The 17,138-nt window shown below is 37.4% G+C and overlaps 2 protein-coding genes and 2 non-coding genes across 4 annotated transcripts; all 4 read left to right on the top strand.

Annotated features, from left to right (window-relative positions):
* The first annotated feature begins 630 nt into the window (after positions 1-630).
* gcshb (glycine cleavage system protein H (aminomethyl carrier), b) lies at positions 631-5,832 on the top strand. Its single transcript, XM_042412601.1, has 5 exons — positions 631-832; positions 2,051-2,130; positions 4,976-5,039; positions 5,143-5,274; positions 5,383-5,832. The coding sequence occupies exons 1-5, from the start codon at positions 682-684 to the stop codon at positions 5,478-5,480; spliced, it is 525 nt and encodes a 174-aa protein (XP_042268535.1). The 5' UTR covers positions 631-681; the 3' UTR covers positions 5,481-5,832.
* Positions 5,833-9,929: 4,097 nt separating this feature from the next.
* On the top strand, positions 9,930-15,973 carry rpl13 (ribosomal protein L13). Its single transcript, XM_042418559.1, has 6 exons — positions 9,930-10,034; positions 10,484-10,601; positions 12,479-12,620; positions 14,050-14,223; positions 15,231-15,287; positions 15,765-15,973. Exons 2-6 carry the CDS (start codon positions 10,498-10,500, stop codon positions 15,921-15,923), a joined length of 636 nt encoding a protein of 211 aa, XP_042274493.1. The 5' UTR covers positions 9,930-10,034; positions 10,484-10,497; the 3' UTR covers positions 15,924-15,973.
* LOC121904456 lies at positions 13,851-13,931 on the top strand. The gene has a single exon (XR_006098233.1). It is a non-coding gene; the product is annotated as a small nucleolar RNA MBII-202 (small nucleolar RNA).
* LOC121904451 lies at positions 15,522-15,599 on the top strand. The gene has a single exon (XR_006098232.1). It is a non-coding gene; the product is annotated as a small nucleolar RNA MBII-202 (small nucleolar RNA).
* Positions 15,974-17,138: the final 1,165 nt, after the last annotated feature.

Genomic DNA, 17,138 nt, shown 5'->3' with positions numbered 1-17,138 from the left:
CTGTGGAGAATGACGTGTGTGCAGAGTTTGACACTTAAAGGCTTTTTTTCAAATTAATCAGACAAAGGGGGGAAAGTTTATTTGTGCTCACAAAAGATTAGAAAGATTAGTGACATCACATATAATTTGGAGCCAGTTGTGGTCCTATATGAAACTTAAACAAGTGTAATGTGAAAACTTGAAGCACAAACACTGAGAATTTGCTTTTTAGTAAAGTAGCAGACATCTGGTGTCCAGCAGTGAAACTTTAAAAACTAAATAAATTTGCATTTTCATAGATTCTGGATTTTTTTAATGAGGAAGAGTAGAAGAATTTTTAACCAATTGACTTTTTTGTGGAAAACCCATATCAGATACAAATGATTATTCTTAGAAGTATTTTTGCACACATTTTATTTATTTTTACATTTTTACATATTTTTAGATGACACAACATGTAAGGAGGTCATTTTTTAAATTTTCAGTGTTTTTTTTAGTTAATTTGTAAATAATGTATATATTTTGTTTATAAATATTAATTCGTTAAGTTTGTGTTCATTCAATGTCAAACTTTAGACCGGACCCCCACCCCCCCTCCTCCCTTTCCCCCCGCGGGAGCCCGCACCCAGTGGGATGGTGCGCGCTCCCGCGGTCAAGTGTATGTGCACTGGATTAAAGAGTCGCCACACACACTGAGTGAAGATGGCGATGAGAGCAGCGCTGCGGTGCCTCTCCGCAAACTTTTCTCCCAGGCTGCCTCAGCTCTCGACAGCAGCGCAATTCTCAGCGACTCGGCTGCTGTGGAGGAGCGACTCTCCGCGGACACTGAGCACGACCTCGGTCCTGTCCACAGGTAACAGAAAAAAACCCAAAAAGATTGCCCAAAAGGAGCCGTAATGTTACATTGTAACTACATGCGGGCTGGTCACGCATTCCTGTCTGTCTGCTAGGGGCGAAAAAACTCACGCAGTTTGTGTCACTTTCCCGCAGCGGAGCAGAGGAGGGCAGCTGAAAGTTAGGTGGCAGAAAATTAGCAGGCAGTCTACAACAAAGCTTTATTTTACCCTGTGTGATGTTATTGGAAGACGTGTGTTTTTACCAAGGTTACAGTCTCCAACCACGAGCTCCGGATTGGGCTGTTAATTAACGACCATAAACAACTAATTACCCATGTCTCATGCAACATGTAGTAACTTATTAAAGAAAAATGCACACATGATCCTGGATAAGTGCAACGAGCAGCTGTGGAGGGATGTATCCCACGTGCACAATGTGGTCTAAAATTTTAATTGTGCATTATTTATTCCTCTGCCAATCACCTTGTCAAATGTTAAAGCTCTTTTTAAGGCTCTCATTTGGTTAAAAACAGTATAAAAGCATGTATCCTGCCCTTTTTCAGCAGGGACAGTCCGCTCTCAGGACTGACAGCGCTCTCTCCGGCCATGCATCAGCATCTTACACAGTTCACAATCTGGTTCAAACCTGTATTTTTCTGCATGGTCTGATGCCAACACTGGAAATTGTTGAGGCATTGCTGTTCTTCCCACGGGGTTATAGTAAGGATGACAGCATGAGCTTGGAATCAAAAGGCTCTAATTCTTTGTTTTTTTTTAGTTTAGATCTGACTTGTCCACTTACGCAGCGGCCAGCAGTTTTTATTTGCACCTGCTTGCAACTTTTTCTGTCAAATGTTGGATGGTCATTACCCAGGAACTGCACTTGCAGAATGCTTGTGATTTTGACTTGTAAATGTTTTAGGGATTCTCGCTGCAATCAGTAATCTACAGGTTTTACATGTTGTTGCATAAGTAATCAGCTCCGGTTCATAGTACAATAAAGATTGTCTTTGGACATACAAATGACATGATTTGAGACTGTTGGGCTTCCTCTAGTCTGTTTTATCAGTTTGACTGTTATCAAGACTGTGCTCCATGTATCTCTTAAGGTTCATCATAGCACAAACGTTTATTTCTTTAATCATAGTGTATATTGATTTATAGACTCTTCTCAGTTACACAAACTAATTAATTGATCTGTTACAAACTAACTTGATCCTTTGTTCTCTCCACAGCCCTAAAGTTCACAGATAAGCATGAGTGGGTGCGGGTTGAGGGTGGAGTCGGCACAGTTGGCATCAGCAGTTACGCTCAGGTAGGTTGTTGTCTTCCCTTTCACTAAGCGTTGATTTATGACACACTTGGGTCAGAGGTTTACTGATGGCAATCTAAAAATAGTGATATACTAATGTCTGAATTGTGCCGTTCAGTGCTGCCCTTTGTCCTAGCCTGCAGAAACTGTACTACAACAACAAGCTAATTTACTGTTTTATGACTATTGTTTGAGAAAACTGATTAGCACCACACTGCAGTGGTGTGCAGAAAATCTCAAGGGCAGTCTAAACTTTAAAGGCAGGTGTTTTTTTTTATCTTTACCTTAATAGTGGCTTTTAGAGGAACTGTCATTACCGCTATTGCTAGAGCTGCTATTGCTAGAGCATTCAACCTGACAATGGGCACCACTCAGTTTTGCCACTGAGCCCAAGTTCAAATAATTTTATCTCTGCTGCTGACCTTAATCTTTTTTTATTTTTGAGTACCCCGAACCATCTTTTTTCTCAAATGACACTGGAATATAATATCTTGGGAATAAATGGATTGCGCAATGAAAACATGTTTAGCCTGTTTCCAAACCTCAGAATCACTCCACATGTTTCATTTTTATTCAGTGATTCAAATAGTTTACCTGATTATCAGGATATCAATCGACAGCATTGTCTTCTTTGCACACAGTGTTTTCACTACTTCTATTTATATTCATGAACCCTCATTTGTCACCACTACAATCCAAAAGAAATGCTCATATACGTGGAGGCAATCAGCAAAGTCTGGAGGGTTTCAATTCACACTTTTAATTTGAGATTGTGTACTTGTACATGCTTTGACCTTGTGGAAATATTGTATAGCAGCGTGAAATGTCATCCACCAAACACAGAATGGCTTAACATTAACTGTAGTAAATACAAGGATGACTGTAGTGTACACTGATAGGTTTTCTGTTTACTTACTGATATTTTCATAGACAACTGTTAGTTGACCTTGGGCGCATTCAAGAATGGCAAAGTCATTGTTAATGTGGTCCCTTTAAAAATGTCAATCTAGTGAAATTCAGTGTGTGAAGTGTCAAAAGCTTAATTGCTTAACAGCTTAATTTGTATGTTAAATAGTTTAGGGTTCATTAAGTAGGTGGCGGTACAACTTAGGAAGCCATGATCCATATTTTACCCTATCAGAGGTTGGTTTTTTTTTCACTCTGTGACTGGAGGGTTCAGTGGAAGCATGATATTAGCAGTTTTTATGACAGCGATTGTTAGCAGAATTGCAGCACTACTTCCTCAGCAATATATATATATATATATATATATATATATATATATATATATATATATATACATAATTTAAAACTTCTACCTAAAGTTTGAGAGTTGCAAAAAGTATATTCAACTGTACTGTAGTGATACTATTCCAGGATCTCAAAATGAGTGATGTTTCCTACAGCCTTTAAAGGTCTTTTTACCATAAATTGTTATTTTGGAGAATTGTTCCTTGTTGTGGATGAGTATTGTAGTTTAGGGTAAAATGTGTGGAAGTACACAGTACAAGTACAAGTGCCTCATGAGGAAAGCGTACACGGACGTGTTGAATACCAACTTTTTTAGTACTTTCAGTCATTTTCTACACTTTCTTTTTCACAGAAATTTTCTTCAATGTTCAAATGTTCAATGTTGTCTACACAGTGTTGATACTAAAAGTTAGGGCCCTGGTCTTTGAGGTCCACACAATACTACTACTTCTCTACATTATTGAAGAAGTAGGTATGAAGATTAGCTTGCTTTCCCACTTTGCGTCACTGAGTAGAGGAGTTTGTAGATTCATATTAGCACTGTATATGATTTCACATGTAACTGGTCAGTTCTACCTGCCTGTGTAAAGTAGCCTAAAAATATATATAAATATATATATATATATATATATATATATATAGTAGGTAATAAACTATATAGGTGATATCTAGGAGGAGTAGCAGGAACATAACCTAGGACAATGTAATCAGTCATAAACGCTTTTGTTTTAATATTGTGTCCTCATCCTTATGTGCGTCTTTTCCAAGTTTGTGTATGAATGAGCAAGAGAAAGTTATACATCTTGGTGATATCATCAGCTCAGGTCCTGTGTCTGCTTCAAAACTATTGACTAGGCTGCTTGTCATAATAAGTCCCCTGTATGAATGAGTTGCATATATTTTACTGTTGGTAGTAGTCTCAATAAATTGTGTCAGCATTGCAACTGTGTGAAGCAGAAGTATTACCCAGCAGCTGCTCTGATACATCTCAGATTTTTATGTGTAATTTTGTCTTCACTGCTGGTTCTCTCTCTATGGTGCCTTTTTATGATTTTAAAAAATACCCCCCTCACTTATGAGGTAGACATAGGTATAGTGATATTCATTCTTCTTATTTTAAACATATCCCATGAAAAGACCAAACCAACATTGTTGTCCAAAAACTTTTAAAAACTCATCAGTGAGCCACACTGTTGCTCCGGATGTTCCCTCATTACCATGAACACACACTGTAGTTGGTTTTGTAATCCTCACCAAATTCACCAATTACTCCTGTGTGAGTAAGGTTTACTAATAACTACACTGCCCAGCTCATTCAATAATTTTTTAGCATTTAAAAATACTACATAATTGTTAATTAAAGATTTACGTCCTCAGTAGGAATGAAGGGGCTGAGAGAGACGGGAAAGAGACGGACTAATAAATACATAGTTGATTTTGGTGTTTTCATAGGATTTGTTCACTATAAAAAACCTAGATTATAATCAGCCTTTTTAAAATGCAAAACTTGGAGATTAGATTAGATTATTGCTTTTAATTGTTGTTATTAGATGTATAGGCTATACTGTAATTGATACAATTTATTTCATCCTTTCAGGAAGCATTAGGTGATGTGGTGTACTGTGGACTCCCTGAAGTTGGCCAAAGACTTGAACAAATGGGTAAGAATCTGAAATACAGTGTACATTTCTGTAAGTAATAGAGTCCAGCGGTGAGATAAGATGTATCAGTTGTCACGTTGTTGCCTTCATGTGCGTGTTGCAGAAGAGTTTGGTGCCTTGGAAAGTGTAAAAGCTGCCAGTGAGTTGTACTCACCACTGACAGGAGAAGTGAGTGAAATCAACACAGAGCTGGCAGAGAATCCTGGACTTGTGAATAAAGCCTGCTATGCAGATGGTAAGCACCTCACTGCTCTCCTGTACATTAATAGTCATTTCTAGGATTTTCTCCTTGTTCTCCTACATTTTTGGCCTTTTTTTAAAATACAAACTTCTTACCTTTCAGGGTGGCTTATCAAGATGACGATTGAAAAGCCTGAAGAACTTGACGGCCTCATGGATCAAGCTGCCTATGATAAATTTATTAAGTCACTTGATGAATAAATCGATAAACTCACTGCGCTATTTTGTAATGTAACTTCAATCAAAGATAAGTAGGGCAGGGTTACTAACATCTTGAGTGACACTCTTCTTCATCTGTGGTATTTATTTTGATACTGGAACTGTGCTATCAAAATAATTTTAAATCCTCAGTAACAACTCCCACTTAGAAGGTTAAGATTCATTTAGCCACTAAAACATTAAGGGCTCTTAATATCAAGATCAGTCAGTATTATTGGGTCTTGTTTCTGGTGCTTTGCTCCATTTTAAAAGTGCGCAGATGCAGTTAAAGACTGGAAAGTGATTGTAAGTGCTGTGTCACGTTCATTTAATAAATTTGGTCCTTATGTTTGAATTGACAAGTCTTTGTTTTTTATTTACATACTTTTTAGTCACTAATATCTTTAACTCAGAAGACATCATTCTTCTGCATTCATTGTGGGCCAATAAAGGGATGAAGAGTAAACATTTATTCTGCTGTAGTTTTGATCTTTTTAATCACTGAATTTCACAACTGCACTAAACATGCAGGAATATTTTGTGATGATGCCACGACAGCAGCAGTTCACACAGCAATAAGCACAATACTGCTGTACATCTAGTAAAAAGGTTCATGCACAATTTAAGACATGCTGTAGATAATAGACTTCACATGTTCGTAGTGTGTTGCACATGTTGCTGACAGAACAGGGTGCTTCATGGTGCTTATTACAGTTGCACACACCTTGACCTTTGCCCTCAGGTGAAGATAGGCAGAGATTGCAGAGGCTAGTTGATAAATGATTAATGAGGCAGTGGTTTTAAAATCAGTGACTGAGGTAAAAAACTGAACTCTCAGGCTGATAATGTTAAATAAAAGCTGTAATTGGTATTTCTGACTACAGACATTGTCATGAGTGACTTTAACCTCTCTCTCACTTTATCATACAATATACCTATTTGAAAAATTGTATAATAAAAGACAAATCTAAATATCCTCATGTTTACTTCCTCATAAAGCAAAAGTCTTTGCTGCTGACCTAATATGTACCAAACCTCCCATTTAAAAACTGCATTTTTCTTTCTACTGATACCTTTTCTACACATGATGTCCTGCTCTATCATCCTGCATTAACAAGTGAAGCAGGATAATAAAAAAGAAAAACTAGTTATGTCGTATTTCTCTGATAGACTGATTGTTTGTTCCACATTAGGTTTAAAATTGTACTTTAATAAGATTTTACTCATATTTCATAAAAGAGAAGCAATTCCATAAAAAAGAAAAATTTTACAATTATTTGACATTTTGACTAAACTAATCCATTTAGCATTAGTAAGAGCCAAATAGAAGCTGTTGACATTCTTTTTTTAGCTTTATTTTGATGTCTGTAGCAGTTAACAATCACAGCAATAACCATTGTATTAAACCATTTGATTTTATAGAGTTAATGTTTCTGCATTGTGTTTGCAAAGAGCACAGTGACTCAGAGTGCAGAGAGACAAGTTCAGACAGGACTGGGCACAGCAAAACTACACAGAGGAAAGTTACCTAAATGTATTTGAATCTGATTAGACATAAACTTAATAAGAAATTAGTAATTATTGTCTTTTGGAGAGACTAACGAGGCTGATGCTTGAGAGTTTGTTGGGGCTCAGCAGCTCTTATTGACAGTCCTGCTCAACCATTTCATCATAACCACATGAACCACTCCTCTTCCAAGTCACAGTCACACACACAGCCAACTCTGATATATTTTTAAACATGTAGTGTTGTTTGCTGCATTATCATTAAAAGAGTTGAAGGAGAGCAGATTTACACACATTATGTAGGTGCAAGGCTGTTATTAAAAATGTAGTATCAATGGAAGAAGGTAACGCCTGCACACTTACTCCAAACCACAAAATTGATCAATCCTCCTTGAATTTTCGTCAGGTCAGAATGTTTGTAAAAATGGAGAAACACGCCCATATTTTTACATCATGCCTACATTCATAGGCTGATAAACTCCATGATGGCAGGTGTGGTTAAACATCCAACCCGCCCAGGGTAGCGAAGTTCTTGAAACGTCTTGATTAAATATCAGATGCAGGGGCAGATTTAGTGATATGGGGGCCACAGGCAAACTCTGTCTTGCTTTAATTTCACCCTTTCTCTAACTGGGAATTTTGGTATTGGCAGTGGTAGAAGTACTCAAAACTGTTTTCTTAATAATAATAATAGTAATAATACATTTAATTTGTACTGCACTTTTCATTCATAGTGAAACATAAATGTATGAAACATACAGCACAGAACATAAAGAAAATAATAATAATTATAAGAGTTAAGAAGTAAAACTATTAATACCACAGTAAAAATACTGTAAAAATCCTGCATACAAATTTTTAAATCTTACATAATGCTGGATAATTTAATTAGTAATAGTGCATCATATTTTATTTGTTATATTTTGTGAGTAAAATCTGAATCTGCAACGTAACCAGTGACATTCATCTGTCAAGTAAATGTGATATGTAGTGAAATGTGTTCTCCTCTGAAGTAGAAGTATACCATTGCATATTTTAAGTGCTTTGGGAGCCTTTTGTACTATTATACTTTATACTATTATTTTGGGGTACAGTAAGTTAGATTAGTAACATGATTCAATATTTTTAATATCTAAACATCATTATAAATCTATAACTGTTTGGGCCCTTTTACTTGAGGTCTGCCCCTGTGCATGCGTTACCGTCTTTCATTATCATTAAAGGCCCATTCTGTTTAATAGCAACTGTAGCACATACAGTAATATCCTACACAACACCAAACTGTTTACTGAGGTATCTGCTGATACCTACAGAATGTGTAGTTAACATGTTTATATTTAACCTTTGGGCTTTTTAATAATAGCTCAAACATGAATTAATTTTATACGTTTAAGTTTATTTAGTTATGAGATGTTTTAATAGCTCCACTGTAATCAAAGTGTCAAGCTTCACAGTCTGCTGGAGGTGTTTTAATGGTAAATAATAAAAACATAAATAAATAAATCAAATCAGATTGGACTTGTTATCTGCTGATATTCATATGAAATGACCCAGATCAGTGGCAAGAGCAAAATAACAATAATCAGGTCATCCCTATTGTTGACTGAACCTTTGACTCTCTAACAAGAAATGTTAATAGGAGTCACTTCAAACATCCATGATGTGCTGCAGTTCTGTGACATTATGGTTTTATTGAGTTTGTACGTCAGAAATGGCAGGGAGTAGTTGATAAGACACACTACAAAAGAGATCAGTCCACATGGTCCCTGACAGTCTTTCAAAACTAGTACTCAACATATAAAAGATAACCAGCTTTGAAGTCACTTTGTTTAAGGTAATTTCCATTGCCACGTACTTAGAGCTATATCCTACTGCTACATAGTTATTAGCTATGTATGCTGGTTAACTTTAAGAAGATTATTTAGTTGACTGTTGTGGACTATAGCTACTGTATCTAACCAGAGCCAAGCCTTGTAGTTATTGCCTTCTGCTGATGAAAGGTAGTAGGCCTACATCTAGTGGCCAGTGATAAACACTTCACCTCTAATTGTAAGCTAACGTATAATATCAACATTATCAACACAACATGACATCATGAAATGATTCCCATTAATGAAAAAATTCCCATCAATATCAGAAAAGCTTGCAGTTTATTAACCAGATATCTACAGCAGCCAATGTAAGCCACATCAATTTACAATCACAAGTTTAAACAATTCACAGTCAGGTAAGTTAAGTCTTTTAAGTTTTATTATTATTAACTTTTATTATTGAACTACTGTCCTGGTCCAACTGGTGACAAAAAGTAAAACTCATTAGACAATTAATAGCCTACACTAAATATCTGTAGCAACCCCAAACTCTCTAATTCAATAATCTGACCCTATTTCTAAACCTCAACTCAGCCATGTTGTGATTAAAAATCACATCATCACAGCTGTAGAGAAAATATTGTTGTACAAGTTTTTTTTTTTTTTTTTTTTAATTATTATTAAAAAAGGTATTTCTAAATGTTCAAAGTGGGTTTTGAACATTTTGAGTGCGCTTTTCTATAGCAAAACAAAGATGATAAAAACGAGAAACAAACTTTACTTCCGGTTTTGCTAAAAATGACCTCCTTCTGTGGTCGGTTTATGTGAGTCCACAATTTTGTGCATATTTATCTTAGATACTGACAAAAGCTTTTGTTTTGCGGTTCTGCATGTGTCGCACTTGTATAAGAATATAGTGTACAGCCTGTGAAGCTGCTCTGGTACAACGCAAAATGATACAACTTACAAAGAAAACTATGAATGAAGGGGGTGTTTTTTAAACAGCGTGGCTATATATATGTGTAACTATTATTTCATCACATTTAATTCATTTAATGACTATTTTACCTACCCTTACATTAAATAATCTGAAATATTTTCATGAATTTCACGTTTTATCGGTTGTGTTCCTGTAGTGGAGGGGAATGCTCTTGAGTGTACTCTTTGATAGGACCCCATATCCCACAATCCACCGCCTTTCTACTTCCTTTTTCCTTTCGGCCATTTTCCTCCCTCGTAGGTATGTGAAATTATCCTCCACAGAATTCAAACTAATCTGTGTTAATCCTTGGTATTTTATCAGTGTTTTAAAATTCCACTGAACACATGAAATAGTGTGTTTTAACACCTTTGAAACAATATGATTATTGTCACAGATTTCCTCGTATAATTGCTAAAAAGTGTCTATTTTCGCGGTGATGGTCGGTCTCCTGGTGTTTGTGTGTGTCTGCTAGCGTTGCCGTTACAGGCCAACTTTATTAGCGTCATATTTAAATAATGTCTTATTAAAATAAAGGGATCTCACGTAACTATTGCCGAAATGGCAAATTAGGTCTGAAAATGACCAGTAGTGGCACGTAGCAGTCGTTAATGTGTATGGTCGTTAGCATGTTAGCTTAGCCTCTCAGAGGACCGGTGGTGTGCCGGCATGACACTCTGCTTATGCCTGTGTACCACGCTGTGTTGCAGGGAAGCAGGCAGCCATGGCCCCAAGCCGGAATGGAATGATCCTGAACCCCCATTTCCACAAAGACTGGCAGAAAAGAGTGCGTACCTGGTTTAACCAGCCAGCCAGGAAGATCCGCAGGTGAGTGCTGCCCTTTGCTCAGGGGAGAGATGCTACAACGTTAACCTGAATTAATACAGCTGTGTATCAAACCCCTTCCATGACCGGAGACACGTTTCTGATCCAGATACCCTTTAAAGTAACATAACTGGCCAAAACAGGTGATGGTTCCCAGGGTCATGGAAAACCAGGATAAGTTAGGGATTTTAAAATCTCTTTTCAGGCTTGTAAAAGTAATGAAATTAAGTAAAAGCTTAGAAAGTTTTGGAAAAGTAATGGCATTTAACTTTGTTGACTGAAATAAAACTAATTAGGCTGTTGCAACAAAAAATGAAGAGAGTAAGCCTGTCAGATTTAGACGAGGACATTACAGAGACTTGTTCTTAAAATATAGAGTAGACCTGGGTGTTGAGTTCAAACTTAAATTCAATGATAGTTGAATGTTAGTTGTTGGCTTGAATGTAGTGTCATACTGCTTCGTTTTCTTATGGCTGTCATGTGAAGGGCCTGTCTATAATTGTTTAAGAATACAACGTGGATCTCAACATCTTCTCTTTTGTAAATGTCTGCATGTAGGGTGCACTGCCTTGTTGTACAGTTCATAATAACTAGAAAAGCCATGCTAGTGCAGTAAAGAATTAAAATACACTATAGCATGCTTGATCAATTATGTCACATCTTGTAGGGCAAGTGGTATTTTTTGTTAAAGCCCTTTTTCAATTTGATAACACAACTTTAATTGTGTATTAGCAAGTCAGTTCAGTTTTCCCTGAAGCTTGAAAGCAGTGCCAGACTTTTATCTTGAGTGCCTGTAAAGCTATTTCCGTAATAAAGGGAACTGTAATGACAGTGTCTGTTGTTTGGAGTATTTGAAGTGAATATGAAAATAACAGAAAAATTGGAGAATGAAAGAGGTTGCTGTTTGATTTTCATACAATAATTAAAGTACACTTCATGTAGTTTTGAATGGTTTGTTCCAGAGAGCAGGACCAAAGTAACTAAAAGCTCCCTCTGAAGACCTGGATCTTATTCTGGGTACAGTTAAGACAACATAAGTTAGGCAAGACTTCATATAAATGGCTTTGATGTAATCTGGGATATGTGTGCACTGATGTTTAGCAATGCAAACTATTTTATTTAGTGACCTATAAGCATTCATTAGCGAAATTAGCAAAGTGGCCTGGACTTAAAAATTTCTGGAAGGCAAGATGATGAATGTATTGTTTGGAGACTCAGCTGCAAAATGTACGATACAAAATGTATACTAGGCTATAAAAAAGGAAGTTTTCTAGCTTTAATGTGCCTGTGTGTGCATTAACGGAGCATAAAAAATCTGCTCCACATAAGTTTCAGGGCTCTTCTGCATTGATGTAGGGGTGTCTGTAAACACAGTAGACTGATTTTTGATCTCTCAAGTCTAGCATTAACATACAGTGGTGTTGTTGAAGCCTTTTTCCCACCGCAGGAACATCTTAAAGAACGCAGGTTTAAATTAAACTCAAAATTACGTAGGCAGTTCCCTGAGTAGATGTAGATGAACAAAATGTAAGGTAACAGTTTGCTAATTATTTCAATTTGGTGACTGACTTGAAGTGTGAGTGACTTCAAAAAGTTGCAGATGGTGCAATTTTGGAGACAGATGCTGTTATTTTCACTTTTTTATCACCGCTGCTTGTCTCATTTGCGTTCATTCATCACATCTGTTCAAATATATACAGAAGTAGTTTACAAAGAAACACAATGATTGTGTATTTGTGTCTCAAAGCATTTAGCATTTTTTTTAATCTGTTTGCATTACTGTTATGGTTGTTGAGATGAAATGCAAAACAGACTTGTATAATTAAGTTTCTGTAGTTCCTTTGGTTACTCTAGTTTGACTAAGATGCCTCCTTCTTTAGGCGAAAGGCTCGCCAGGCCAAGGCCCGTCTCATCGCCCCCCGTCCTGTTGCCGGACCACTGAGGCCACAGGTCAGGTGTCCCACTATCAGGTACCACACCAAGGTTCGTGCCGGACGTGGCTTCACCCTGGAGGAACTCAAGGTAATACTGTCTGTAAATAGATCAATGAGCATGAATAATTCATCAGCAATGTCACACTCTTGCGTTACCATGTAGCAAGAGGAGTGTTTGGAAAATGTGTTCCTCAGAGTAAAATCCTCAATAGTTCAGAATGCACATCGACTCAGAAAGGGATAAGTGCAGCAAACCAACTGGTGAATTTTCATCAATTGTTGGTTTGGTAGAAAATATTGTCAGCAAGACACAGTAAAAGCTAGTGTTATTCAGGGTGACCTCCACCTCAGAGGTGCTATTGACAACTACTGTGGATGTAAAACAGAATGGGCTCAACCTTTTTCTGTGATGAATCATGCATCCCACCAGACCAAAAAACGTCAATAGTTATAGAGGAACATGAAGTGCAGCCCAAAGACTTCATGTTCTTGCCAACATGTACCTTGCCTTTCCTCCCATGCACTTACCTGCTGTGGGAGGAAGGCTAAAATGATTGTTGATGTGCATCACCTCTGATCATGTGGAGTTGTTTCCTCGTACAAGAGTAGGCTCAAACACGAATTACTGTTATTGATCAGTGAGGTAATTTTGCAGAGCTTGTGGCATATAGAGCACCTCTGTTCCTAATGTTTCAGAGTCTATCACCATGAACAAGAACCTCGAAGTTCTCCTACCGAATTTAAAATTGCTGTCCAAGTTGCGGAGGATAACAAGGAATCCCTTTGTCAACTATAAACACAAGTCACATCTCAATTTGATCCTCATCAGCTAAATTTGTGCGGTGGCAAAAATTAAATCAATCTGATCATGATGCACCAAGCAGCCCTGATTCCAGTAAAATGGCCACCAGATAATGCTGGTCACCTCAACATTACTGGGGAAGAAAATGAAGAGCCCCAGTTTATAAGTTGAAGTGTTGAATCATTTTAATTGGGCATGATGTAGTGCATATATAATATAAATATTCCATTAGTTTGCTCTTGTAAACACTATTATGTTAATCAGATGTTAAACACCCGATGAATATGGACAAAGAAGCACTATGTCGCGAATAAGACCTTTAACCAGTCAGTGCTAGGTTCAGTGTTTGTCAGTGTGCAAGGAAACACTGAACTGTCAGCTTGCAGTTTCCAGTGAAGCTTTGTCCCCTATGAAAAGAGACTGACACAAAGAGTACCTGGGACAGTAATGACAAACATGTTGGCAACTATGTTTAGAAATATAGGACCGTTTTTTTTTTCCCCCCCAGCAGTCAAATGATGACAAAATCTCCGGAATCTCTGTATTCACTTGATGAATAATTTTGAACCCCTTATCTGATGACTGCTGTTTTTAAATTGAGTTGAAAACCAAATTCACAAAATGGACACCAATATCTTGTGCAGGGGATATTACAACATTACCTCCAAATCAGAAATATGTGTTTAACTCTTTGTGCTTCTGCTCCTCCCTGCAGGCGGCCGGCATCCACAAAAAGACAGCCCGCACCATCGGCATCTCTGTCGACTCTCGCCGTCGTAACAGGTCCACAGAATCTCTTCAGGCCAACGTGCAGCGCCTGAAGGAGTACCGCTCCAAGCTCATCCTGTTCCCCAGGAAGGCTTCTGCCCCCAAGAAGGGAGACAGCACTGTAAGTTCCTCTTTCATGCTGTTGCATAGAGGGTCAAGAACCGGTGCAGAAAGGAGAGAGGAGGGAAAAAAGAAAAAAAAAAAACTTTGAAAACAAATTTTTGAAGTGTGTCAGACTGGAATATCTTTTAAAAAGTGAACAGATGTTCATAGTAGTTTAGTTTTTTCTGAAGAAAACTGAGGGTTAAAACATTTAACAAAGGCATGCGGTCAGTAGTAGGAGAGCCATTTCTTGAATTGGTACAGAGTCCTCTCCAGTGTGTTTGTTTCATCTTCTGTAAAGGCTATTGTATTGATTATCATGAGTTTATTGTACAATTGTATAAAAACGGAAAGAGTCCTGTGTGACAAAGTGTCTTTGAGGGAGCAAAAATTTATTTCATGCCTTTGCCATGCTTTTCTTTTGTATTTTCTAAATGCAGTGCAGTGATAAGGTCCTCTGTTATCTCTGCATGTCAGTTTGAGTTAAAAGCATTTTTTATCACAAACACCTTCAGTGAAAGATCAGAATTTACATTCTGAATGCCATTTTTTGGTTTATGAAACTGGCTGTGTTGGAGTTTTTACAGCACTGCATGGCATTTGGGGTTACCTAATGAAACTGGGGACGCATCAGTGAACTTTTAAAATTCAGTCAATTTTTAGAACAAATTCCCCTGTAATGAGTTAGTTTTTTTTGGTAAGATTATTCACCTGATTAATAAAACATGACTGAGAACCTGTAATGTTACAGATGCTTACACAATCTGACCAGTCAGAACAATGATGCAGGGTTACAGCCAAATACTGTCTCACTCCAGTTAGTCTGCATGTGGTTTATTATGGTTGAAAATGAATATTTAGACCAGAATGCCTTAATCAACAATTTATTATGACCAGGCCTGATTTGAGGTTGTATCACCTCACTTAGACATTAGTGATAACCTGATGTTTGTCTGCCTTGTAGCAAGATGCAACTGAGTAATATGCATTTCTTTTCCCTTCAATAATTGTTTGTGATCTTTTCAGGTGGAGGAACTGAAGATGGCCACTCAGCTCTCTGGTCCAGTCATGCCCATCAAAACTGTAAGTTGTAATTCCTTCACCCAACACATACACATTCAAAACTGTACTAGAATAGAAATTACAATGAAATCACAGGAAAATAAATGTGAATTAGTTTGATGAAAATAAGCTTGAATTTTACCTATGAGTTAACATTAAACTGACAGGACTTTGTCATTTGCTAGTGATATCTAAACCAGCATATCCGTGATGAGAAAGAACTGTTGATTTGTTTCGCATTGCAGCAGTCAGATGATGAGAAATTCTCCGGAATCTCTGTATTTCTGTGATGAAACACTTGAACCCCTTTTCTGATGACTGTTTTGAAAATCAAGCTTGAAAATCTAATTTGTTGAAATATGATGTCCCAAAATTGGGCTTGAAATTGCATATTAGTTCACGTTAAACTGGCAGATTTTGTCATTTGGCAATAGGATTTAATGCCTTTTTTTGGAAAGTGTATCAGATTACTATACATTTTTGTTCCTTCTCTTCCAGGTACACAAGAAGGAGAAGGCCCGCGTTATCTCTGACGACGAGAAGAACTTCAAGGCCTTTGCCAGCCTGCGTATGGCCCGGGCCAACGCTCGTCTTTTCGGCATCCGTGCCAAGAGAGCCAAAGAGGCTGCCGAGCAGGATGTTGAGAAGAAGAAGTAAATGTAGCCTGTCTGGAACTTTGCAAAATAAAGTATGGAAAAAAAAAAAGATTATTGTGAGAATGTCGTAATTTGAGATTTAGTTTTGATGAAGACTGGTGGTTTTCATGGTCTTGTCACAGATCATGGGACTTGGTAGAATGAAGCCGCACAACAGATGGGACATAACATGATATCTTGTAAATACAAAGAACTGTAGTTCAACATCTGGGTCTCTTACAGTATCAACGCAGGTGAGGTCTGATATATAAATGATTTCCAATGTGCTAAAATTGTGGCCTCAGATTGTAACTACTTGTAAGATCATAAAAAGTTGCCACAGCAAGTTTTATTGTAATTTTGACTATAAGAAATACAGCTGAGATAAAACCTTTTTTATGAACCAGGGCACAAAAACAAATATATCTGATCTATGTCTACCAATATAAATATACTGCATGTTAAAATCTTTTGAGGTCAGAGTTCCTTTTTTATGATTTCTATCCACTGGATAGCTGTTGAGGGAATTGAGGTGTGAGCTGAAAGAAATTATTTTCACACCACACAATAGTACTTGATTTATCTCATTATTAAATTGAATCGGGCTGGATCGTACCAGAACTCAAACCTAAAACTGGGGTTTGGTGTCTATGCATGACTTATTTACAGCAGTAGGTGGCAGTACAAGCACAAATGAAGCTCGGTAATGGAGGCGATAAGCATTTAACAGAACAGGTTTACTGAATTTTAACAGCAACTGTTGCTCCATGTAAAAAAAATAATTGAAAACTAGTTATTAGTCCATTGGTATTCAATAATCAGAGAAGCAGCAGTTATTAGAAGGAAACTGCTGACAAACTGGTGCATGTTCATTCAAGGTTGTCCAGTGGACTCATATTTTTACAGTCTGATCAATGGGAATAAAGTTTAAACCTGGAGGAGACTCAATAGCAGCTGATCATTATAACGCTAGACTATCTACAGCTGCAGGTAGTGGAGGCCAACAACATGAGGCAGAGGAGGTTTAGGAGAAATGAAAAGCGAGGAAGAATCACATCCCAGTGAGGCAGTTTTTCACCTGGCGTCTGCAGGAGAGTAAAGTGGAATTTTAATTTCCATGCTGACGGTTTCCTGCTGGCAGACATGAACCAAAACTGACTGTTAATGTAAAACATTGCTATGACAACAGAGTTTCTGGACATTTACAAACAACGTGCACAGCTGGTGTGTGCTGTGT

The sequence above is a fragment of the Thunnus maccoyii genome, chromosome 1, assembly GCF_910596095.1.
Source record: "Thunnus maccoyii chromosome 1, fThuMac1.1, whole genome shotgun sequence".
In the NCBI taxonomy this organism is placed as follows: domain Eukaryota; kingdom Metazoa; phylum Chordata; class Actinopteri; order Scombriformes; family Scombridae; genus Thunnus; species Thunnus maccoyii.
Note: the sequence above shows the minus strand (reverse complement) of the source record. Positions and strands in the feature narration are given on the sequence as shown.

Excerpts from the sequence above, each read along its gene's own strand:
- gcshb (XM_042412601.1), top strand. The coding sequence starts at position 682 with ATGGCGATGAGAGCAGCGCTGCGGTGCCTCTCCGCAAACTTTTCTCCC. Across the intron at positions 833-2,050 it reads GACCTCGGTCCTGTCCACAG|CCCTAAAGTTCACAGATAAG; the intron begins GTAACAGAAAAA and ends TTCTCTCCACAG. Across the intron at positions 5,275-5,382 it reads TAAAGCCTGCTATGCAGATG|GGTGGCTTATCAAGATGACG; the intron begins GTAAGCACCTCA and ends CTTACCTTTCAG.
- rpl13 (XM_042418559.1), top strand. The coding sequence starts at position 10,498 with ATGGCCCCAAGCCGGAATGGAATGATCCTGAACCCCCATTTCCACAAA. Across the intron at positions 10,602-12,478 it reads CCAGCCAGGAAGATCCGCAG|GCGAAAGGCTCGCCAGGCCA; the intron begins GTGAGTGCTGCC and ends CTCCTTCTTTAG. Across the intron at positions 14,224-15,230 it reads CCAAGAAGGGAGACAGCACT|GTGGAGGAACTGAAGATGGC; the intron begins GTAAGTTCCTCT and ends TGATCTTTTCAG.